Consider the following 27605-nt stretch of genomic DNA (forward strand, 5'->3'; position numbering starts at 1 on the left):
TCAATCGCCGTTGTTGTGAAAACGATTTCAAATGTTCGGTCATATACATACAAGTTAAAATGCAAGTGAAAAGTGTTTTTTGCGTAAATTTTCTGTTAGCTTGTGTCTATTCTAATTCGAATTTGAATTGTAATTCTTCAGAGAGTATTCCTGGATTAGAATGTAGCAATGAAAATAATACGGACAGCGATGAAATTAATACTGATGTATCTTTGGAACATAAAGACTTCCTTGAAAATATTTCAAATATAACGGATACACAAAGCCTAAGTAAGTTATGTTTGATACTGATATTTATTTTTACTTTATTTTACCAGTTTCCTTTAATTTCTAAAAACTACTATTATCTTTCCACCTATTTTGCATGTCAAATTATTCAAGCAATATAAATTGCCTTCTGTTCATGAAAAAAATAATAAATAATATATTTTGGAAAGCACAGATGCTAATTTTTTTATAATATATAAACAATAATCGCTTCTCAAAGATGATAATCGTTTTGATGCTCTTTCTACATATCGGGTCGTGCATGTGCAAGAGAAAATTCAATGCAAATTTTGAACTGTCGAAATATTGAAATATTGACTCCCCGTTGATTTTACAGCCAAGTCGTAAATACGTGTTTTAAAGGTCTGCATATTCTGAATAATATAAGGTTTTCGAAACCGGGAATTTCAATACCACACGTCTTCTGGTGTATGGGGGGCTAATAATTAATTAATAAGCTGGCGAAATGTAAAAAATGTTGTATTTTAAAATTAAAGTAAATTCACTACTAATAATAAATACTAAATGTCTGCAGTTTATTTTATGACCAATGTTTTGTCCAAATATACTAAGGGCTGGCAAAGGTTAGTCTTGGGTCGAGATTTCCGTATGTAAGAAGAGTACAATGCGTTTATAAGGTACTGAACAAAGAGAGAACAGTAAACACGTTGCCAAACGTATGAAATAAACCGAGAAACTGTGCACATTGCTAGAGACACGGATACGTGGAAGGAGCAGTTTTGTCGCAGCAGATTTGTCGCAGTCGACCGGTTGACCAAATCAGTACCTCTTTCAGTACTTCAGGTTCTAGGGAAAGGTCTACATCATGCGTTCAGCTCATAGACTTAAAATAAAATATAGACTACACTATTTACATCTCAACGCGGACAAACAATCTTTTTTGTACACCTGTTTACTTCTGGGTACAGTCGACCGAGCCTTCCTCATCCAGCCTATGTTGTCACGTCTTTAATATTATCAATATTTCTTTTCTTGTTATACACATATATTGAGATATTAATACTACAGTTTAATAAAGTAGGTTTTAATATTCCATAGATGTATTAAATAGTCCTTATACTACTAAATTATAAGTCGGATACTGTTTAATAAGGATAAGTTCTTTACAATATGACAACACCGATTAGAGGCGAGGGAGCCTATTCATTCATTTATTACCTTGTAGTACGTGTCGCACGTGTGCGGTAAAGCTTTGTTGCCGCTATCTCCCCGGCTGTATTAACGCATTCTCTTAGCTTGTAGTCCTTAAGTGTTTATTTTATTGACTTTTTCTGTTCAGGAACTATAAAATATGGTTCGCCAGTGCCAAATTTGCAAGAAATTTGACTTAAATAATCCATTTAAGTCTTGAAACGACTTTGGACCGGTAGGCAACTCTCAATTTACCCATTGGCAGTCAGTGGCGTTGTTGTAGAAAGGCGCTTATTTAGATAATATTTTAGTAAAATGTAAAATCTGAATTTTTTCTTTTACATTACATTATTTACTTACTTACATTGTAACAAAATCATAATTATAACCCTGTTAATAATTAATAATGTTTTTATTAAAAATATATTCCGGTTTATTTTAAAATTATCTTCAGAATCTAACTACTTTATTCGATAAAAAATGACACTCTGAATAGAATGACATATCATATGTCAACTTTTGACATTGTCGCTTAAAAACATATCCTATTTTAAATTTCAATCCAGTTTTTTTCAATCCACTAAGTTTTAATCAAGGAGCCTTGGAAAAATAGTTTTGATCGTCTAATAGGTTTCGTGTCTTGTCTAGGCCGGTTAAAAGATGTACAAATCGTATTTTTAATCATACATATGTCAATTTTTTCAAATGGAACAAGGGTGACTCATTAGCATATTTGGAAAAAGCATTTTTTTATGAATTAATTGATACCACACACTTGGTATTTCGAGTCAAATTGTCGCTATGAACCGCGTGTTACAATTACAATTAAACCATATGCGAAAATGTCAAAAGTTGACATATGATATATCATTCTATTCAGAGTGTCATTTTCTAAATAAAGTAGAATAAAGTAGAAATATACCGAGGGTGCCGTTTAAAAATTAAAAGTTATATTCATTTCCGGTGAAACAGGAAGTGACCAAAAACAATTGAATGCGTCAATCAATCCTAATTTATTTTATATACTAACATACTAAATCTTGTCTTTTTATTTGAAAATATAAAAAATTATGGGGATGAGCCACTTTTGAGACGCACCCGGTATAATAAAGACAGTACCGAGTTAAATAAATGTAGTTTTTATTTTATCCACTTCCTATCACCTTCCTTGCTTTAATGGAACAGATTTATGTTTTCTCTAATTTACATAATAAGACATCACTTAACCAGAAAAAAAATTACAACAATCATATTTTTTTTTCTGTCCCTGTCGCCGATTCTATTATATCTGTGGAATAGATCCTGTTTTGATTAATATTAGGGGTTGTAAATGTTTGACTAAAATTAATAATTTATTATTAATTTCAAAAATTACCTAATTTTGATTATAAAATTTTTTCTATAACGTGTATTTTATTATTTTTATCCTTTTTGGACTCTAAATTGTTTTTTCTAAACTTTTATTTAAAAAACCTGTCCTAAATCTTAATAAAATATAAAAATGTTTAAATACGATATATTTTTAATTTAATTATAGCTTCATTAAAATAAAAAAATTACCCGGCTATGATACGGAGAGTTCAGGTGTACTTGAGAAACGAAAGACAGTGTTGTGTTCCTCGGCAGTGTCGTCAGGTAACGACCGTTACGACAGAGACAACCTATCTATCGCTCGTGTCGCACTCGTTATAACCTAAAACAATAACACAACTATAACACAACAATAACAAGACAGTGTCTGACCGCATGTTCCAGCTATTTATGAATGAGATGCTCAGTCTATATTTTATTTTAAGTCTATGGTTCAGCTTAATAAATAAGTTCAGCAGAATAAAAAAGTTACACGATTACTGAAAGTTTACGATTAATGATCCGACCTCCAAAATAAAAAAGCTTCAATATCTAGAGTGGTTTTTAACAGGGGCGGATAGAGGAATTTAGGGGGCCCGGGATTTATTTTAGGGGGGGGTCCAAATAAAAAGTAATGTAGAATATGCTTTTTAGAGAGCCTTTTTAACCCAAAAACCTAATATTTAACCCAATTTATAGATTTTAGGGGGGGGCTTAGCCCCATGGGTCCCCCTCTGTATCTGCCACTGGTTCTTAAGTTATGGCGTGTTATGTGTTAAAAAGTTAAATTTTTATATTATCGCGATTACTGACGTTGTCTCGTTATAAAAAAATGGACACACTAACGATCCTTATAATTTAATTTCAGAAGCTCAGAAATATATCTATGATTTTATCTAGTTACCTTTTCGAAAAAAAAGTCTTAAAAGTAAGAGGTTTGCGATCGTGATTTTACTTTACTTGATAGGAAAAGGAAACCATCGCATTTCTCTCACTCCGACTTAATAAGATCCCTATGTGATTTACTTCCACACATATGTAAATACCGACCCAAAAGTAACAGTTGCCAGCACGGTATAGGAAGATTAGGAGCGTTAGTCATTTTCTAATAGAACTATAGCAGCTATAGAAATCATAAAATATAGTAAACTAAAAAAAAACTAAGTTATTCTCATTATGCATCATATGTCGTTTATTATAAATATGTTTGTTATCAAATGTTCAGATTAAGTACAGGATGGGGAATTCCAAACGGATAATTGTAAATAGCAATTAATATAATCTTTCGTATATTAAATTGTCTAATAAAAAATAACGCATTTCATTTATAAGTAAGGCAAAACTAACTAATATATATCAAATACTTTCAAAAAAAAAAAAAAAATATATATATATATATATATATATATATATATATATATATATATATATATATATATATATATATATATATATATATATATATATATATATATATATATATATATATATATATATATATATATATATATATATATATATATATATATATATATACATATATATGTACAGTGTGACCCACTCAGACCGGGCACCCTCCATAAAATCTGTGTTTATAGTCCGATTTTGATGATTTTTTTTTCAAATATAAAGTTTCAAAAAATGTACTTTAGAGCTCAATGTCATGTTATTTCACAAAAAACAAGGCCTACTTAATAAAGTTTTTGTGGTGAAAAATTTGCAAAATCATATTAGCGATTTTTTTTCAAAAAATTTGAGTACACCCCTACATTCGGCATCCCTCAAAACAGTTCTGTACCAAATTTCGTTTAAAAATATTAATTATTAATAATTCTGCAGTTAAATTAAATAATTCCCTATTTTTGCCAATTTAACGATGAGTTATAACGTAACCCTTGAAAAAAACAATCCACAACAATGGGTTTTATTAGCTGTCAATTCTTGCAGCGTAGAATTGAATATTAATTTAATAGCACGCAGAAAAGTGTTGTATCAAGAAATATTATTTGCATTATGGAACAATTAAATATTAGGGATAAAATTGAAATTATTCGTTTAGTGGGTGATAACTATCTTCAAGCAGGAGAAGCTGCCAGAGAATTTAACAACAGACATCCCGACAGACCTGCAGTAAGTAGAAGCACGGTTCAACGAATAAATAGAATTTTTAATGAAACTGGTTGTGTGTTGTAGTGTTCAATAGTTTAGAGATTATTATTATATAAAAAATGTACTCTGAATAACTGTAAACAACAATGTTTATCTTTACGTAATGCGGAAAGGCGAGTTCAGTCAATACATGATAGCCAGCAAGCAAACAGTATTTTATTTTAAACCCCAGAGTTTTCGTGTATTCTACAGTGGCGACGAGGACTAAACCAAACAGATATTGTGATTCGGTTAAAATACAATCAGTAAGTACCTAAAGTTTTAATTGGAAAATTACACCAAATATTTACTATATATTGACCGATTTCGAAAAATAAATTAACACTTTAACTGCCGCGTTAAACACTAGTGACTGACATTTCTTTGGTAAGGAATCGGCCGTGTCAAACGTTCTGGGTTTATTTTACATCGTATTGTATATTAGAATCATTTTCCTGGTTCCTTCAAGTATCAGAGTACATTAATAACAAGACAATGAAAATTTTATTTTATAAAGAAATGGAAATAGGCAGCTAAAATGTTAACAAAAAAAAAATTCTTTTGGTGTTAATTTATAATACTAAGTACATGTGTACATTTAAGCTTAATTTAATACAAATAAAAGAGACTAAGGTCCAAATTAGAGGGACGTAGGTCCAAACAGAGGGACGTAGGTCCAAACAGAGGGACGTAGGTCCAAATCAGAGGGACGTAGGTCCAAATCAGAGGGACGTAGGTCCAAACAGAGGGACGTAGGTCCATATCAGAGGACGTAGGTCCAAATCAGAGGACGTAGGTCCAAGTTAGAGGACGTAGGTCCAAATTAGAGGGATGTAGGTCCAAAACAGAGGGACGTAGGTCCAAAACAGAGGACGTAGGTCCAAATCAGAGGACGTAGGTCCAAATCAGAGGACGTAGGTCCAAATTAGAGGACGTAGGTCCAAATCAGAGGACTTAGGTCCAAATCAGAGGGACGTAGGTCCAAATCAGAGGGACAATAGGTCCAAATTAAAGGGACAGAGGTGCAAATTCGAGTTTCATTTATATGCCATTAAGAGATTAAGTCGAAATTAAATGACAAATATATATCGATAATAGTTAATATTTGGTGTTAAAATGTAAATTAATTAATTAATATGTATACTGTAAATGTATCATAACTAGGTAACAAAGTTATAACAAAAAAGAAAAAAAAAATCAGTAATTATTAATTTTTTTAAGCTTTTTTAAGCCATATTTGAAATAAAGAAATAATAATTGCAAATTGTTTATCTGAACATTAGATTTAGATCATTGTCCTTAATTATTAAAGCGTTAATGTTTATTTATACCTAAGATGTGTATATACGACTCAATCCTATATATATTTTTATTCCAGAAAATTAAAATCGACGATGAATTTATCAAGTCTTTCAACCCTGGAGAATTTTGATTGTGAAGGAGAAATTTCTTCTGTTGCTTTAAGATGGAGAAAATGGAAAAGGGCTTTGAATATATACCTAGAGGCAGCAAGTATCGACAGTCCCGCAAAAAAACGAGCTGTATTATTACATATGGGGGGAATAGGCATTCAAGAAATATACTATAATATTCCTGGGGCACATGTTGAAACTTCCGTTGATGTAGATATTTATGAAGTCGCTGTTCAAAAGTTGGATGAATATTTCGCTCCTAAACAAAGCAAGGTGTTTGAAAGACACATTTTTAGATTATTGAAGCAAGATCAAGGAGAGAAATTCGAGAGATTCCTCATACGCTTAAGACACCAAGCAGAAAAGTGTCAATTCCAGAATTTGGAGGAAAACCTTATCGATCAAATTGTGGAAAAAGGATGCAACTTAGAACTGAGAAAGAAAATATTAGCAGTTGGAGATAGCATGACTTTAGAGATGATTATAAATGAAGCTAATTCCTTAGAATCCGTAACACGACAGCTCGGGGAATTCTCAGGAAATCCAGATACGCTAACCCAGGACATTAATTTATTGCAACATAAGCCATCTGGAAGTCGTCGTGAAGAGGAATTTTGTAGGCGATGCGGTAGCACAAAACATTCTTCTACAAGTTTAAATTGCCCAGCTGTAAATCAAGAATGCGGAAAATGTGGATTTAAAGGACATTTTATGAGCCAATGCAGAACAGCTCCTGGAAAAAGAAAAAATAAAAGGTTAAACGTCATTCCCCAAAAGCGGCAATCCAAATTTAAAAAAGCGAAAATGTCGAACGCACATGCCATTGAAGAAAACTCCGAAGATGAAGGCGACTATGTGTTCCATATCGATCAAGACGACACACTATCATGCAAAATTGGTGGAGTGAACATTGATATGCTCATTGACTCAGGCAGTAAATGTAATTTACTGAGCCTAGATGCCTGGCAATATTTAAAACGTGAGAGAGTTCAAGTCCATAACCAGGTAAAAAATCCAGACAAAATATTTTTAGCCTATGCCAGTAAGGCACCCTTGACTGTCGTGGGATCTTTTGAAGCATTTATTGATGTTGGAAATCAGCCTATTAAAGCCGTATTTTATGTAATAAAAAATGGAAATAAAAATCTACTTGGTAAAAGAACGGCAATAGAGCTAGGTGTTCTAAAAATTGGTTTACATAATGTCAATGCCACAACAAGCCCATTTCCGAAATTTAAGGACACAGTTGTAGATATTCCAATTGACGAAACAATACAGCCGGTAAGTCAGCCATATAGACGAGTACCAATTCCACTGGAAGAAAAAATCAACAGGAAACTTAAGGAACTTATTGATTTAGACATCATTGAGGAAGTGGCAGGATCATCTAAATGGGTATCTCCAATCGTTCCAGTATTAAAGGACAACGGGGAGGTTAGAATCTGCCTTGACATGCGAAGAGCAAATTCAGCTATTATGCGTGAAAATCATCCACTTCCAACGATGGACCAGTTATTACCAAAATTTAGAGGTGCAAAGATATTTTCAAAATTAGATATAAAAAACGCATTCCATCAAATCGAAATTTCACCAGCCTCCCGTCATATTACTACATTTATTAGCAGCAAAGGATTACTACGATATAAAAGACTGATGTTTGGCATATCTTGCGCTCCAGAAATTTTTCAGAAATTATTGGAACGTGTACTTGCCAAATGTGACGGTGTTGTCAATTTCATCGACGATATTTTAATTTTTGGAGCAACTCTAGAAGAACATAATATGAGATTAAATAATGTTTTAACAACTTTAGATCAAAATAACATCCTACTAAATAAAGATAAATGCATGTTTAGATTGAGAAGCGTTGAATTTTTAGGTCATCAGCTCTCAGCAGTAGGTATCAAACCACTAGAGAGCTACATAGAATTAGAATTTAGAATTAGAATGAGTGGGAGGGGGGTTAATCACTTCGACCTTACAGATCCATTGTGTCCCCCTTTCTTGAATCATAACTCATCATACAGTCCCAGGGCTTTGACAAAAGCCAGTATCTGGGACGGTTTTATAGAGGGTAGTTCTCCATCTCCAATATCAGTGGTACCAAAATTCATGGCACGAATGGTTGTCGTCTCGGCGCACTCAGTGATGAGGTGTACTGGTGTTTCCCCATCTTTCCCACAGAATCTGCATTCGCCGTTTCTTCTTAGTTTCAATCTACTGAGGTGTCCATTGAGGAGACAGTGTCCTGTTAAAAACCCCGTGACAATCCGAAGATTGTTCTTACTCAGACCCAGGAAGATCTGTGATTTTTCTTGATCATAAGCCCTCAGAAACTTCTTCGAGTGTCCTAGACCATTGCAAGATTTCCATTCCAGGTTGCGGATGGAATCTTCCAAGTTCTTGAGTTCCGCCTTGAGTTGGTTACCACTTGGAAAGCAGAACGGTAGAGAGCTACATAGGAGCCATAAACACATTTCGAGCACCCAAAACTATTATGGAGATACAAAGTTTTTTGGGGTTGGTAAATTACGTGGGAAAATGGATCCCTAATCTAGCAACGCTGACAGACCCGTTAAGGAAGATACTTAGGTTAAAATTAGGAAAAAATTCCAACATAGAGTCCTACTGGAAGGCTGAACAGCAACATTCGTTCAAAAAACTAAAAGAGACCCTATCCAGCATCAAAACATTGGGCTATTATCATCCAGGTGACAGAACCCAAGTCATAGCTGACGCCAGTCCAGTTGGTCTTGGCTGTGTACTTATCCAATTTGACGAATCTGGTCCTCGAATTATATCATTTGGAAATAAAAGCCTGACAGCTTGTGAGAAGAGATATTGTCAGACGGAAAAAGAAGCTCTTGCGCTGGTATGGTCAGTGGAACATTTCCATATGTACCTATATGGAAAAGAAACATTTGAATTGGTTACAGATCACAAACCACTAGAAGCCATATTTAAACCAACAGCCAAACCGTGTGCGCGCATAGAGAGATGGGTCCTTCGACTACAATGTTACAATTATAAAGTAGTATACCGCCCTGGAAAATTTAATATAGCGGATGTTTTATCCAGACTGCCAAGAATAGAAAATATAAATAAATCATTTGATGAAAATTCTATTTGCCAAATACTAAGCTATTCAAGACCTGTTGCTGTTTCATTATCTGATATCAAGAGAGCTTCAGAAAAAGACCAAGAAATCACCAAAGTAAAAGAAGCAATATTTCAAGATGTTTGGGACCAATCAATTAATCAATATAAAATATTTAGTTCAGAACTGTGTTTTCATGAAGGAATTCTATTAAGAGGTGACAAAATAGTTATACCATCACAACTTAGGCCAAAAGTTATGGAAGCAGCTCACGAAGGTCACCCTGGCATCGTAGCTATGAAGAAACGTTTACGAACGAAAGTGTGGTGGCCTAAAATCGACGCCGACGCGGAAAAACTTGTAAAGGCTTGCAAAGGATGTACGTTGGTTTCAGCGCCGAATAGACCAAATCCAATGAAACGACGGGAACTGCCTTCACAGCCATGGGTAGTTGTTGCCATTGATTTCTTAGGCCCACTTCCAAGTAACGAGTTTATATTCGTCATAGTCGATTATTTTAGCCGTTACAAGGAGATTAAAGTATTAAAAGATATTTCAGCACAAAGCACGATTAGTACATTACAAGAAATTTTCTCTAGGCTAGGGTATCCATCTTGCATTAATGCTGATAATGGCAGGCAGTTTACAAGCATTGAATTTAAAAACTATTGTAAAGAAACCGGTATCGAATTATTTCACACTATACCTTATTGGCCTCAACAAAATGGCGAAGTTGAACGACAAAATCGTGACATACTAAAGAGAATTAAAATTAGCTGTGCTTTAAAACAAAACTGGAAAAGGGATCTTCTCGATTACATGATGATGTACAATAGTACACCGCACAGTATTACCGGTAAATCTCCATCCGAATTGTTTTTTCGAAGATTTTTTAGAGACAAGATTCCTAGCATCAGCGATCTAGAAAACAATAATTTAGACAGTGAAGTTAGAGACAGAGACAAAATATTAAAAGAACAAGGAAAAGAATACGGGGACAGAAAACGAAAGGCAGTAGAAACTAATTTGGAGCCAGGTGACAAAGTTTAAGTGAAAAATTTAATTAAAAGTAATAAAACTTGTCCAAACTTCAATCCAAGTCCGCATACAGTAATAAATATAAATGGAGGTGATATTCAAATTAGGAATGATGAAACAGGTCAAGATTATCGAAGAAATATAATACATTTAAAGAAAATTGAAGGAGAATGGAAAGTCACTAATAAACCAGAACAAAATGATAGTAGTCATGAGCATGACTAGGGAACTATTGAATGAAGTTAAATGTATTGTTTGGATAGTGGGTATTTTGTGATTTAACTTAATTTTATTGTTACAAAATAGTGTAGTCCCTAAGAGATTATTATTAGCATTAAGTTATACTAGTTCGTTGTTTATTGTAAATTAGAATTAGTTAAATTAATATATCTAGGTAATAAGTTATATCGTTTTAGTTATAGGTTGCAGAAGTTATATCTTGTTGCTAATTTTGTTAATGTATTTCAATTTGTTTAAAAGAAGAAGGTGGATGTAGTGTTCAATAGTTTAGAGATTATTATTATATAAAAAATGTACTCTGAATACCTGTAAACAACAATGTTGATCTTTACGTAATGCGGAAAGGCGAGTTCAGTCAATACACGATAGCCAGCAAGCAAACAGTATTTTATTTTAAACCCCAGAGTTTTCGTGTATTCTACATGTGTCAAAATACTTACTAAAAAACAGAAGGCCGGAACATCGAATAAATAGGCGGAATGAGGAAATATTAGAATATTTTCGTAACAATCCTCGTGCAAGCATTAGAGGCGCCAGTGTTGATTTGGATATACCAAGGGAAAATATTAGGAGATGTTTGCGAACTAATAAAGTTAAACCCTTTAAACCAAAGATTTTACACACTTTGGAAAACGGAGATGATGTTAGACGATTAGAATTCTGCTTATGGGCTCAAGCAGAGTATTTAAATAATAGAAATTTCTTAAAAGAAATTTTATTTAGTGATGAGGCAACATTTAGTACAAACGGAGTAGTATCCTCTCAAAATTCGCGATTCTGGGCAGTCGAAAACCCTGAATGGGTGATCAATACAAGAAGACAGTATTCTCAGAAATTAAATGTGTGGTGTGGCATACTTGATGATAGAATCATTGGTCCATATTTTTTTGAGAGAAATTTGAATAGTCCAACGTTTTTGAATTTTCTGATTAATGACTTTTGGGATGCAATACATAATTTACCATGCCAAACCCGTTTGAATTTAAAATTTCAATTGGACGGATCACCTGTGCATAACGCGGCAGTTGTCAGGGAATGGTTAAATGAAAATTTTGAAAATAAGTGGATAGGTCGAAATAGCCCGCTAATTGAGTGGCCACCGAGATCCCCGGACCTAACACCCCTTGATTTCTTTCTTTGGGGTTTCTTAAAGCAACAAGTTTACAAGTCTAGACCTCAATCTGTAGATGAATTACGTATTAGAATTACAGAGGCTTCTGCAAATATTACACCACAGCAGCTTAGGAATGTAACTGTTAATCTAAGAAAAGATGCGACAAATGTATTGAACTGAATGGAGGGCTGGTAGAAGCAACTAGAATTATTTGAATATGTTTAACTTATTATTCGGTTATTGTGTTGCTTGTAGTATTTTTATCATTGTTTGTAATAAAACTCGTTGTCGTGGATTGTTTTTTCAAAGGGTTACTTGATAACTCATCGTTAAATTGGCAAAAATAGGGAATTATTTAATTTAACTACAGAATTATTAATAATTAATATTTTTAAACGAAATTTGGTACAGAACTGTTTTGGGGATACCGAACGTAGGGGTGTACTCAAATTTTTGAAAAAAAAATCGCTAATATGATTTTGCAAATTTTTCACCACAAAAACTTTATTAAGTAGGCCTTGTTTTTTGTGAAATAACATGACATTGAGCCCTAAAGTACATTTTTTGAAACTTTATATTTGAAAAAAAAATCATCAAAATCGGACTATAAACACAGATTTTATGGAGGGTGCCCGGTCTTGAGTGGGTCACACTGTATATCCTTTAAAATAAGTGAAAACTGGAAAATTACAAATCATGTTCCAAATTGACTAATATAATCTATTTTCTGAATTTAATATACCTAATACAGAATGATTCATTTTATATTAATTTAAACTAACGCAATATTTTTAAACTTTTCTTTTCGTTTCATACACCGCGCCACTCCGATTAGTAATTAATATACCATAAAACAAAATTATAGAAACATTAGGTCAATTTTAATTTCATTGTTGTTTTTCCTTCATTGATTCTGTTTCATTGCACTTTGTTGTTTCATTTGTTAGATAACAAATAATAATTTATAAAAACAAATAATATAATTTATGGTTATATTGCAAATATTATAAATATTTCCTCGAATTACAACTCGATTTAAGTTCGATCCATCCCAAGTACAGATTTCTACAGTTCAGATTTAATAGTTCTACATTTGATAATAATGACAAAATATTGTTTTAATTCGAAATTAAATTAAGTATTGTATAACAAAAGAAAATCCAACCTCTGAATTTGTTATAGGATTCGCTACTCCTTGTGAAACTCCAAATCTAGAGATAACCTATTGTGTTGAAATATCAAAATGTCCAGTTCTTCAAAATGTGCGTAAAAGTAAGAAATACGCTGCTTATATTGAAGCATCACGTTGTGGACCAAAACTGGAAAATCAGAATGACTTCAAAGTTTGCTGTGGCCGATTCAACAACTTCAGAAATGTTAGCAACTCGATTGGTATAATTTTATAGTTTTATTATTTTAGGTAGATATTAAATATACAAGTTTCTCGATGCCTTAGTTGCAAATATAGTCAAACTTTCGAAAATTGTTTTTGTTATTTATCGAGACTTTCGCTGAAAAAAACACATGAAAAATTATGTAAACATAAATAAGTTATATTAGCCTTAAAATTTTCAAATATTTCAAAATATTATTGTTTTGTATATAATTAAAATCTTCTTCTAAGAGATGCGACTTCATCTAGGAGATGCGAGACCTTGTCGTTAGTGGGGAAGCCCCTAGTCAGTTGCTAGGGGAAATTCCCTCAGGCACTTTGGGCCCAGCCAAAGTGCCTGAAGCTGCACTTTGGCTGGGCCTAAGGAGCATCTCATTGTCTTGTCCCTGGCTGTAGCGTCTCGTCGTGGCCATGGAATTGCATCAAGAGGTATAACGATGCTGAATGGGACTATCCTGTCCATCATACCAGTCAGCCTCTACTGTCTGTGGTCATATCTGGGTCTTGGCTTAACCGCCTGGACCAAGAGGACCAAACCTCACCAAAAACCTAAATCCTACGATGATGGCGGTCTAAGGGATGCATGGCCAAACAGGAGACTAGCCTTTCCTGGTCTCAACCTTCCGGGCACCAAGAGGCACCCCACTGTATTTACCTTTAACTTCTACAGGTGGGGCTCTGTAGAAGTGGACCGACCCAACCCAACCAACCCTAACCCTAGCTACTCGTGGGAACACTCTGAGATTAAACATAAAAAACACCACCGGTGAAACTGTGGGCAAACCCCTAGCAACACTGGGAGCATTGTGAATGCAAGTCCAAAGGGACCCAATCCCAAAGGACCAATCCCAAGGAAAACTATAGGAGAGGCGGTTGACATTTGCATGAGACCAGCCTCCACAAGCGGCACACAAGCTACCGTTTTATCTACCAGGATGAACCAGGCGGCTTAGACGATTTGCCGAGAGTCGGTCTGGCGGAGTAGAGGTACGGAGATACCTCCGACTGCTCCAGGATTTGATCCAAAGGAAGCAAAAGCGAAAACACTCCACGAAAAAAGGAGGAGTAAAGGAAACAAGAAACAGCCTGGCGCATCTCCACTAACGGACAAGAGAGGGAGCGAGAATCTTTCACCTCTGCTCCGGCAAAGAGAGAAAAAGCCAGGATAGAAAGCCGTCCAACACCGGGAGGAAAGCAAGGGCGTATCACCAGCTTTGCCGCCATTGCTGGACAAGTAAAAATAGCGGTGCTGCCAACGGATTACCCAGAGGTTGCACTGACAATCTAACCTAACCTACCAGCAACCGGCTCTAGAAGAGGCCATCAAGACGAAGTAGTAGCGATCGGATTGCAACACAACGGTCCACAAAAGTCAGCTGCATTTTGCGGGGGTACACTTTCGGGTGGGCATGCTTCTCATAGATTGTGTATCTCAAGAATGGGTGTATTGTTTGCGAGGGAAACGGCACCTAAGCTTAAGAATTAGCAAGGGCCGGAACTGGTTTTAGTGAAGGGAGAAAACATCACAAAAAAGGCGAACAACACGGTCTTTCTGCCGAGGAGCAAGGGGAAAGACATCACCTCATAACTTAACCTAACAGAACACCGATTTATGGACATCGAGTTGGCGAGTCATCAACTCGAGGGAGGTTAGTGGTTAGTACATGGTTAGTCCCTCAAAATAGGAATTGACCTCAAATCCAAGGAGGCAATAGAGGAAGGGGGATATATCCTCTATTATAGATTCGGGACAACACCGGTATCAGGTCTAAGGATAGACCAAGTTATAGAGGTGGAGAAAATAGAGACAGATCCTCCAGCCTCTACCTTACGGATACCGCAGCCAGAATCAATCCTCGACTGTAAAGAATACGGAGAGTCAAACCCCAACCGTGGAAGGGTTAACCTCAGAGGAAGAACAACTGTTGTCAGAGGAGGATGGGAAATACCCTGTCCCCCTACAGGAAAGTCATCATGTATGATGGGTATATCATCATGGGTATGATCACCATGTATTATACATATGATTATAACCCATGATGATACATGATGATTATAACCCATTCTACATTCTACATATAATTAAAATAGATTACATTAAAATAAAAATTATTTCAATTGAATAATGCAACAAATCTTTCATTCGTAAGAAGATCATCATTTGATCACATTTGATACCAAAAAAATGTTTAAAATGGAAGGCAGTTGATATTAACAGCCTATACGGTGCGAAATTCAAAAATGATACAAATTCAAACAATCATACAGTAGTTCAAATGTAAAATTCAGCAAAAAATCAGTGAATCTTTACAATTACTTATAAGAGCTCACATTCCGTGTCTTGCTAACATTACAATAGTAAAAGTTCTAGTCGCGTTGATAGTCTTTTGAGATTTTGTAAATGGTACTCTCATTAGAGACTGCTAACAATTACTGGTAAAAATTGATATTTTTTTTAAATGTTACTATTAATTCAATGCATAATTGTTAGCATTTCCTAGTGATTGTTGTCCTTTACTGGATTTTAGACTTTCACTGAAACATATACTATACAATTATTATTGTTATAATATATATATACATATAGCCTGTTTAAAATATTAAAGAAAGTAAAATCAATAGATATTTTACAGTATAGAATTTTTTGTATGTAGATAATAGCATATTTCCAAAACCATGTGGAGTTCAAAAAATTATTATGAGAGGACGAATCTATGGTGGCACAACAGCTGCTTTAAAAGAATATCCCTGGATGGCAAGAATCCTGCATAAAAATTCTAGGGGTCGTAAAACGTATGGATGTGCTGGGTTTTTGATACACGCTAGAATTGTTGTTACTGCAGCACACTGCATACAAACCCCCACTAGAAAAATTAGAGGAGAGCCGTAAGTTCATATTGGAATTTATATATTTTATTTAAGTTGGTTGCGTATTGTCACAGACTAACTTAATAACTATAAGTTTAACCTTCCCCACCACTTTATTTCATGAGTTACAGAAAAATACTTTATAATATAAAAAATACAAATTTTCCAAAGATTAAAATAGTAATACCTATTTAAAATTTTGTGTCTCTGAATTGGCCATTACAGATGCGTCCCCCAGTAGATACCCATACAGCACATCAAATCACATTTACGATGTGTTTACATTACTAGATGTAGACACAGGGTGACACAATAATTCCCCCGATGTAAATATGCTACGTTTACATATTGTAGTTCAACACGTATGCACAAAGGTTAAATGTCCGCCTCACAATGTAGCCACAGTATAGCATTTACGTATACACAAAGTAAGCGATACACAGTGTGCCGTAGGGTACACAGTGCTTGTGTATTACGTTTAAACTCTGTACACATTGCAGTTGTGACTACCGCGTGTATACGTATGCATTTTGCTTCGTATCACATCTTATAGCTAGATAAAATCGTATCACATCTTATAGCCAGATAAAACTATTTCTTATGAACGAATTTAGGAAATAATACAAGTTTTGATGCCTAACTTTTCGTTCTTTTTGAGAAATATTTATTCAATGATACCAATTATATCTTTTTAGAACGAAAATTAGGAAGGCAAAACTTTGTATTTTCCAAAAGTATCTCGATCGTAAATTCAAGAGAAGTAGCCTTAAAATTGTTCCATTTTTGTTTTGTATTAAATGTACCATTTTTCTTCCATAAAATGGATTAAGTGGTTAAAAATAAAATTTTTATATTTCTTTATATCATGGAACGCAATAGCGCAAATAACACAATAATAATTATTATTTACACTGCAGAAACCAGAAGTAAGAAAACACTGTAAAAGAACAGAATTTGTATCAAAATGTATTAAAAATATAAGTACCGAGTATAACAACATACTAAAATGATAAACACTGGTATATATCGCCACGATCTGTTGGACCTCGTTTAGTCATTTTTTTCTCTTCTTTACCCTCCAAGCAGTTGGTTTGTAAGAATACTCATTCATCGAGATTAACAATCTCAGATTGACAACCTCACCCTTAAATTTTATATGAAACTGATTATTGAATATTAAACATACCTGTATATTGAGCCATCAATAACTTACCGAATATCAGTGTAAGAAGTTCTTTGAAGTGTTTAAATCTTTCTTTCTCTGGTCCATTTAGATTTTTATTATTTCCAAATTAAAAACAATTATATTGCAGAGCTAATTTCGTTATCATTATACGAGAATATTTCGAGTTTTTATTCATTGGAGTCAAAATTTGGTAAATTGGGTATCGAGTTCGAGTAAGGGAAGAGTCGCTGCTATAATATTAATAATACTCTTAGGAAGGTGTAACAAGGTAATTAAAAACTTGTGCTTACCTTAAAATCTCTTTTAAACTACACAAACAGAACATTTATATAGAGCTTCCGAATGATAAAACAATAATGGCTGCTAACACATACCACTCCTAGAAAGGAGAAAGGAGAGAGAACACATAAGATACACTTGGTCGGTGTGTCTACGCTGAGGCTATCCGCGCGTGTGCACACCTTCATTTCATGCTAGAATGTAGACACAACAGTACACTAATACAAAGTGTCTATATAGAAGTTTATATTATGTGTATACGTCACATTTTTACAAGGTGTGTACTATAGGTAGTTGTGCCTATAGTAACGTAGTACGAAGTATCACACATACATACATTGTATGTCTCATATACCGACGTCAGATTTCATCATTTTAATAATTATTTGTTACGTTACAAAAAACTCTTTAGAATCTTGAGTGCATACGGTATACAACTAGACAACACTGTATCACACAATTCTATCAATATAAACCTGCGTGTATCTCATATGTATATGTTAGAACTAGATGAACACTTAGGTTCACTTTAACATATTTGGTTTCTCATGTGTCTCCCTTGTAGAAACGTAATTTCATTTGAACGTGCTGTATGGGTATATCTTTACTTGTTGATTGATACACTTGAAAAGAATTCGATTTCTATTGACCGATTTACTTAGTAGAATTTATTCCCTAAAGTTATCCGATAAGTACTTTTTTAGAAACAGCTAGCGTCAAGAATATATAATGCATTTGAGACTGAATAGGCTTTTCTAGCTATAATAACTACTTTAGGACTGTACCTGAAATTAAGATAAGGATATTAAGACCAACTAAATTTCAATAATACTTAGACGACACTATTTTTGATTTTCTGACAACTCTATTTTATGATTTTTACGCCTAATAAATTTCCTTTTTCAAAACTAGATGTTTCTCCATAAAAGTTATTTTATTTGCAATGGAAACCATAATTTTAGTTAATTTACATAGCTTATAAAAAAATAAATTTTATCATAAAGAATGTTTATAATACCATAATTATTTTAGGTATGCTGTTGTTCTTGGAGAGCATGACATAACAACAAAAATAGACTGTACACCCCGAAACATTACATGTGCCGATCCTCTACAACAAAGTCGCATTTCCAATGTTATCGTTCATCCGAAATATGATGAAAATTCAACCAATCATTACAACGATATAGCTTTAATTCAAGTAAAGAAATCATTCAAATTCACAGGTACATATCGAGTGAGCTTTGTTATAGAACGCATTAAAATACTTTTTCTTTGTCTTTTACAGATTATGTTCAACCATTATGTCTTCATACCTCCTCGGACACAACTATCAACAAATATTACATTAGTGGCTGGGGGAAAACAGCTACCGGTATGCATTGGTAATTTTAAAGTTTTCCTTACAAAATATTTATTTAAATGTTGTTCTAAAAATAAATATTTATTATACAATAAATAAATAAATAGGTACACCCAAAACTAAGGTCAGTGGCCCAGTTAACGCCATATTAAAGTTTGACCCTCCGTAGTTTCTTAAATATTCTTCAAAATAATTTCAATTTTGGTAATTGTTTTCTCTAGGTATATTATAAGACATGGTTAGTTAATTTTTGTTTGTTTTCTCTAAGAATTTAAATTGGCGAAAAAAAATATATTCGGTTGCAACACCTTGTCCCAAATAACGCCAGTTGTAATTTCGATCAAGCAAAGCACACCAGAAGGTTAAAGAAGTTTTGTTTTTCTTACATTTCAGAATAAAAAAGGTATAATACCTACTCATCTTAAAAATTCAATAACACGAGTTAATAAACTAACAAACTTATTTAAAATAAACAAATGAAAAGTTATCCTCTTTAGATAGGCATACACATTTCTCGTGAATGTAACAGTTGCATACAAGACAAAGACGCATGTCGAGGACATGGTCTTCTTCATAAATAAAGCCAACTTTCTTGGATACTTTTTTTTAATTTATTTCCGTATAGCTCCTAACAACGCCAGTGGAATATTTTTTCACTGGCGTTATTAGGTGCATATGATTTAAAAAGATCTGTTAGGGATAAGTTTCCCCTTTATATCGTAGTTTTAATGAAACTTAAAACTATGATACAGTAACGTTGCGAACTTACCAGAGGGTACCGTTATGTTACCAAACCGAATTTTAAAGGTTATTAAATAGAAATAATCTTACATTGAAAACCGCATTTTTCACGTTATTTTTACCGGCAATATAATGCAACAAACATAGCGGCGTATCTCTTGAGTATAAAAAAAATATTTATATATTTGGTTGTTTTCTCTGATATCAATCTACAAATTGTGATGTACTGTTTTTTACAATTTTACTAGAATCGCCAAAAATGGCGGATGGCGTAATTGGGAACCTGGCGTTAATTGGATCACTATTACTCATTAACAAAGGAAAGGTTTTGAAAAATGTGATCAATGTAAATGTAAAATATTATAATCATCACAAAAGCAAGGTAAAACCGTTTTTTTTTTAAATTTGTTCTAGAGGAAGCAAGCTCAGTAAAACTTAAACTCGATTTGCCACCTGTTGATAAGGCTGTGTGCTACGATAAACTTTTAACTCTCAATTTGGAAATTGATGAAACTCAGATATGTGCCGGTGGTGAAGATGGTAAAGATAGCTGCACTGGAGATTCTGGAGGACCACTTATGATCAGAGATAACGGTGGGTATGATTCCTATATTTTGCAATTATAAAATAAATACAGGGTGGCGCCTCTCATACGCCGCGGAGGCTCCAAGGAGAACGGGAGTTTATATCGAACAGAAATTTTCGGAGCATATGTAGGTTAATTCAGAGCATTTTTTAAAAATATAGGGAGTTCTACAGGGTGTCCCCAAAAAAAGTTACATATCAAAGTTATGTTTTTTGTAATGGAACATCCTATATATTAATTGATTTTCGGATTCTGAGAGAAAAATAAAGGTGAGTTTTATAAGAGAAGTGTATGACTAAAATGTTAGGTTTTTGACATATTTAACATTTTCTAGAAATAAAGAACAATTTTTAAATTGCAATAAAAGCTACCTAAATTGGAATTTACCCGGCATAGTCTAATATGTAGTTAAATTAACTATTGTACTACTAAATCAAATTAAAACTTGATCCAAAAAGTTATACAGGGTGAGACAAAATTATTATTGAACATTAGTCACCTTTAAAAGCATGTTACTCTTTTATTTTAAACGGAACACCCAGTATATTATTCCGATATTCAATGGAGAATTCATGTCTCTTCAAAATACTACTAAGGTTGCCTACCCCTCAAATAAAGATTTTCCTAGATATTTTTATTTACATGATTTGATCTGAGTAGATCTTTATTATTTGATAAAATCTAGGTGGCTGTGATATGTCTGACGTTACTTCAATATAGCTGTCTAATAAATCCAACTTTAACAACTAGTTATCATTTTGTCTCAGTAAAAACAAAAAAATTTCTCAGAAATTTGCCAAAAATGCAAACTTATCCTACATCAGAAATAATTGACATGATTCTATTAGTCGGTGAATGCAGTGAGTATTCACCAATTAATAAAATACTTAAATGCTCGTGATTTTATCTAGTCTGTTTTTTTAAGGCGATATGTTACAGACAGTGTTTACAAAACTCGACCAACTATTGTCGACAACATGAGAGAAATGATTGTAGCTGCTTTTCGAGGTAGAACTCCACATATGCCTTTTAAAATGAAAAGACAATCATTTTATGCAGTTAACAGGAAAGGAAGCATTTTGAGCATTTGATTTCATCTAGCTAATTTTTGTCACATAATTATAGGTTTATATCTAGTTTTAATTCTGTAATAATTAAAATATGTTTTAAACGTGTATCTTTTTATTACCATTGAGTATTTTAATATACAATTTTTAATTTGTGTTAAATTAACAAAAGGTATATCGCACAGCCACTTAGATGTTTTCAAATAATAAAGATCTACTGGCGCAAAATCATAAAAATTACAATATCTAGGAAAATTTTTGTCTGAGGGGTAGGCAACCTTAATAATATTTTGAAGATATATAAATTCCCTATTGAACACCGGAAAAATATACTGGGTGTTCCATTTAAAATAAAGGAGTAACTTGCCTTTTAAAGTGACTAATGTTCCATATTAATTTTGTCTCACCCTGTATAACTTTTCGGGTCAAATTTCAATTTGGTTTAATATACAATGGTTACTGTAGTTAAATATCAGAATATACAAGGTCAACTAAAATTTAGGTAGCTGTTATCGAAATTTAAAATTTACTCTTCGTTTTCACAAAATGTGAAATATGTCAAAATCCTTAGATTTTAGGTATATGCTTCTTTAACAAAACTCACCTTTATTTTTTTCCTAGAATCCGAAAATTAATTAATATATTGGGTGTTCCATTAGAAAAAACACAACTTTGATGTGTACCTTTTTTTGGGGACACTCTGTATAATTCTATATATTTTTAAAAAATGCTTTCAGTTAACCTACATATGCTGCCAAATTTTCATTTCGATATCAACTACTGTTCTCCATGGAGCTTCTGCGGCGTATGAGAGGCGCCACCCTGTACATACCTTGTCGTCCATCGGAACACGGAACGTAAAATATCAAATATTATCTCCCCAGATGATTTTATGTAAAAGTTGTATTAGACTTTTTTGAAGAGGTGTGAAAGTTGTGTTTTCGTCTAAAATTTCGTATTATTTGGAATACGCATCTAAAAGATATTTGCAAAAATCCTTCAAATTACTAAAAATATGTATGGTCCAGAGAAAGCTACAATAATTAAAATACCAGCAAAAATGTGATTTTGTGATGGTCAAATTCGATGTCACATTTTGTTTTCTAACATAATCCATGATGTATACATTGTTAATGTGTAAATTTTTAATGTATAGTTCATATAAAATAAATTTTTAGTCATGTGATTAAGCTTGACCAGCACAGCGTTGCCCACTTTTACATATTTTCTTTTAATCAAAATATTTTGGGAAACAAAAATAAATTAATTATAAATATACAAATATACATATGCGTACGAGTGTACGTATTTTATAGCTCTCGCTCTAAGTAGAGTTTGTAGTGAATTGAGTGAAAGTGCGCCATTTGGTATGTTTTTGTGCGGAGTACAAATTAATCAATCATTCGGACATTTATCTTTCATATCAGCGATTTGTGAATAACAGAAACAATACCGAAATTATTATAAGTGAATTAACACAAAAAAAATAATACGTAAATACACGAGTAAGGCACTGATTGTAAACACACGAGTAAGGCACTGAACAGCCGTAAGCAAGTTGACACGATATCTACAGATTTCCCCAAGGCTTTTGATCATATTGATCATCATATCCTATATTTGATCAACGTTTATGTCTATTTTTCCAGTCTTATCTTTCTAGTCGCTTTCTTTTTGTAGAGCATAGAGGATATGTATCTGCTTCATTTGAAGCTACTAGTGGAGTGCCTCAAGGCAGCAACCTGGCCCCATTATTATTTTTATTATTTATTAACGATATCACTCTTCGACTGAGCAGTAATGCTTTGCTTTACGCTGACGTCTTGAAACTTTTTAGAACTGTTGATACAACAAATGATTGTATGGAGTTGCAAAGGGATCTGAATGTGTTACAGGAGTGGTGTCTGACCAAGAGATTGTCGCTAAATATAAATAAATGTAAAGTTCTGTCATTCACGCTTAAAAGAAATCAGATTATTGCAATCTCTAGTATTGGATCGTGTTGATTTATTTGAAGACCTGGGTGTATACTTCGATGGTAAACTAAGTTTTAACATTCATGTGCGCAATATCGGGAAATCTTCACTGTCTATACTTGGATTTATATTTAGAACATGTAAGAATTTTTGTAACATCCAGTCTCTCAATACTTTATTGATATATATTTTGCTTATATTCGATCTAGGCTCGAATACGGATGTATAGAAGAAGAAGAAGGAGAAATTTAGGTTTCAAGCCGGCATCAGCATCAAAGGCTATTTAGCGGCGTTTCACCTGCTATTTTAGTACGGTACAATATTTGACGTTTATAAACAGATTGTATATGTTAAGAGTACAGACATTGATTTCGTACAAATAAAAAGTAAATGGTACGGACAACATAGAATAAATCAATAAAACGTAAAAATGTATACAGTTGAATTAGTAATTGGTTGCTTTAAACCAACGAATGTATAATGTGGAACCCCTTCTATACTGAATATATCAGTGCACTCGAAGGTGTCCAACAAAGATTTCTTAAATACCTAACCTTTAAAATCGATGGCACTTACCCTGCTCGTGGTTACGATAACAACTTATTATTGCAAAGGTTCCAGTGTCAAACTTTAGCATAAAGACGAGCTTACCTATATATGTTTAATGTTTTTATTTAAATTGGTTAGGAATTTTATTAATAGGCATGTTTCATGTTTTTCAATTTCCACGTAATTATGCAGATTTCAACCTAATTAGTGCTTGCTACTTAGCCTTTTTTATATAAAACTTAATATTAGGCCAAAAAATGGGGTAAAAGTTTGAATTTCACACTTAAGCGCGCTGTGATAACGTATGTAGCCCTCGCCAATATGATTGGCTGGTTTTCGTCTCGAAATAAACTTGGTAAATTTTATAATGTTGGCAGCATTGCTGTTTATTCAATGTCAACATGATATTGTTTACAATTTTTAATTTGATTTTAAATTAAATTTGCATTTAAACTATTTTCAATAATGTTAATAAATTAATTGTTCCATTGTTGGATAACATTTACCAGCAACTGCATAAAATGTTTTTGTACGCGCCGAAAAAGATGGAAAATCATAAATGCTGTTTTTCAGAAAACTTCTCTTAAGCTATGAATGTGATTTCAAAGCATTTGAAAGTAAGTTTATACCTATTATGATTCATTTGTTAAATCATTAATGGCCTGTTTTTTACATGTGGAAGAAGGTGGGGGAAAACTAATTTGAGAAAAATGTAATTCCTGATAACTAGATTAATAGTATTTCCGGAAAATCACAGTTATGGTATAAAACAGGTATGTACGCTACAATCTGATCATGAAAATTACGTCTACTATCTGACTGAAAGTACGTCTACTATCTGACTCTAAACTCTGAAAAGTTAGAGAACATGAACAAGGCAATTAGAAAAATTGTATTGGCATTAAGAATCTTAATAAATACGTTCATGGTTAAGTTATTTCAGAAGACTATTAATAAAATACATTGTATAGACAAAATAAGGCTCTAATGCAGTGCCTTTTTACATAAAATCAAGTAAATATTTTATTTTAAAGTTTTGTTATTAAATGTATTAATATATGATCAATAATGTTTATTATATATGCATAAAATATTATTTTTTAAGAGTATTATATAAATCTATCAGGAAGATTCGAAGGAAACATACATTGTGTATTACCATAAAGTTAAAAATTAAAATGTATTACATTTTAATACATATATACACATAAATTTATTAAATTAAAAGGCAAGTAAATATAAAGTGTTTTAATTACAATATTGTAATAATTTGCATTTTGATGGTGATGACACTTACTGAATATCAGCGCAGTCAATTTACAATTAACCCGCTACAAGATTATAAAATATAAATATTATGAGAAGACAAGAATGGCAATAAAAGTTGCTAGAAAGTAAGATGTTATCTTCCTTCATTCTACATTAATCATAGCCATGGTATCTTTCTTGATTTTATTTGTTATGTATGACATATGTTTACATGCTGCCTAAAATTAAAATACAAATAGATAAATAAAAACATATACATATATTTACCTACATATTTAGTTATAATTCAAAAATCACCAGGTATGCACAACTTAAAAATTTAGTTCCCTCCACTTTCTGTACACTTTTATTATTGCAGTCACATAATGTTTAGGTGTACTTTTTGTTTGATTGTACAGAAGCCCTCTTTTTATTGAACGTATCCAATCGAACTGTTATCGTTATGATTCACTCTATGCTTTATAAATAATGGTTTTATTACGTTTAAATAACTTCTTCAAGAAAAAAAATCTCACCTTGATATTTTGACTTCTTTATTTCAGCACTTAAGTATTTTAAATAGTGTATATAAAAATTGTCCACCATATATTCCGTCAACATTCAAAAATTATCCGAAAAAGTTTTTTCATAGTTTTGAGCCATTTAGATAAAATTAAAAGTTATAACCAAGAAAATTTACCGCTGAACCAAAGCTGAACTGAAAAGCACGAAGAAAAATAATAACAAAATCCAAAAAGGCTGCGCCCGATACGCATGAGCCAAGCTATCAGTCATACCAACATATGATATGAAACTTCCCGTTCTACGATCTGAAACGTGATTGGTGAAGGCTATGTACGTCACGACTCAACCAGGAATGTTCAAGTCCGTCATTGAAATTATAATTTAATTTCTAAAAAAATATCATGGAATTTTTCCTAATTTCCTATGTATTGTAAGTAATGAAGACTTAATCTATGCAATACAATGATTTATTTGCGAATTTATATTTTTTGGAACATGCCTATTGCGAGACATTACTGAGTGATGTAAATATTCGAGTACCGTCAGTGACAACCAGAAATAAGGAATTTTTCTACCTATCCAACAATCTCTTGTTAAGACAGCCACTCTACCATATGTCATTTTCAATAAATTATCCACTGATTTGGACATTTTCCATATGATACTCGTGCAGTACCGCTCGAAGATCGTAAGACGGCTTTATTTTTAAATTCTTGTTACTTTCCTAATATATTCTACGTAATTCCTTTTATATAAATTTGTTTGAATTTTTTAACTTAATTTTCTATTGTATTACTAATATTTTCTAATCTTAGATTATTCCTTAACTTTATTTTGTATTTTCTATTATATAAGGTGTGACTGTAGTATATGTAATTCTTAGCTGTTATCTTAGCTTATCAATTGTTACTTTGTTTATTATATGTCTAATAAATGGGTAGATATACCTGTTAGACTGTATGCTAAATAAATAAATAAATAAATAAATTTTCTGCGAAAAACTAAAACCAAAGAGGCTCTAGCAAAAATGTAATAAGGCTTGTTTTTCATTTTTGCAATATATTGAAATAATAGCAAAAGTTAAGTATGCCAGAGCAGAAACTATTAAGGAACCTAGTGACCATAGACTTATTAGTCGTGATTCTCATTCACAATTTACAGTCTCATCTCTCATCACAATATTTTTGGTGGTATTTTAATTGTAGCTTTTTCTGGGCCCTTTTATAAATTTTACTAATTTAAAGGTAGATTTTTGCAAATAACTTTTAAATGACTATTCCGAATGAAACTAAATTCTAGACAAAATTACAACTTTAACGCCTCTTCAAAAAAGTCTAATAAAACTTTTGCATAACATTATCTGGGGAGATAATATTTGACCTTTTCAAAATTTACATAGGATTTCCTGTGTCCCGTCTTCCGATGCACCACGTGGTATAAAAAATATTTTGAATTTTCTGAATACTTCAATTAAGTTAACAGGGAACGGTAAAAATAATAATTTTAATTTGTTCTTATATTAATTTAAATATATTTATTTCAGATTCTATTCACTACGCGGCCGGTATTGTAAGTTATGGAATAGGATGTGGATTAAAAAATTGGCCTGGTATATATACGAATGTTACAAGTTTTGTTGGCTGGATTAAAACAGAAATGTTAAAAATGACTTTATCTGATAGACAAGCTAGAATTCTCAAAAAGCAACAAAAGAAGCACGAAGAAAAAAATGAGCGAGCGAATCTCTAGGGTCTAATAATACTATAGTTTATAGGATTACCTCATTTATATTTTAATGTATATTAGTATATAATTATTTCGATATATTAATCAAATTACTGATACTAATAACTACCCTTAAATTATTTTAAATAGAACATGTGGAAATTCTGTATCACAGGATTATTATTAAAAAAAGTAATTTAGTTATTAGTGATTCATTAAAAAATATTTAAACTGTGTAAAAAAGAGTAAAATAATTAAAAAATATATATTTTAGTAACGTA

The 27605-nt window shown here is 32.6% G+C and overlaps 1 protein-coding gene across 1 annotated transcript; it reads left to right on the top strand.

The window, feature by feature from the left end:
- LOC115891315 (phenoloxidase-activating factor 1-like) lies at positions 1-27605 on the top strand. Its single transcript, XM_030911762.1, has 7 exons — positions 1-270; positions 13001-13210; positions 15866-16097; positions 18577-18770; positions 18833-18919; positions 20063-20242; positions 27143-27605. The coding sequence occupies exons 1-7, from the start codon at positions 60-62 to the stop codon at positions 27346-27348; spliced, it is 1320 nt and encodes a 439-aa protein (XP_030767622.1). The 5' UTR covers positions 1-59; the 3' UTR covers positions 27349-27605.

Source organism: Sitophilus oryzae, unplaced genomic scaffold, assembly GCF_002938485.1.
Source record: "Sitophilus oryzae breed Bouriz unplaced genomic scaffold, Soryzae_2.0 scaffold_980_pilon_pilon, whole genome shotgun sequence".
In the NCBI taxonomy this organism is placed as follows: Eukaryota; Metazoa; Arthropoda; class Insecta; order Coleoptera; family Curculionidae; genus Sitophilus; species Sitophilus oryzae.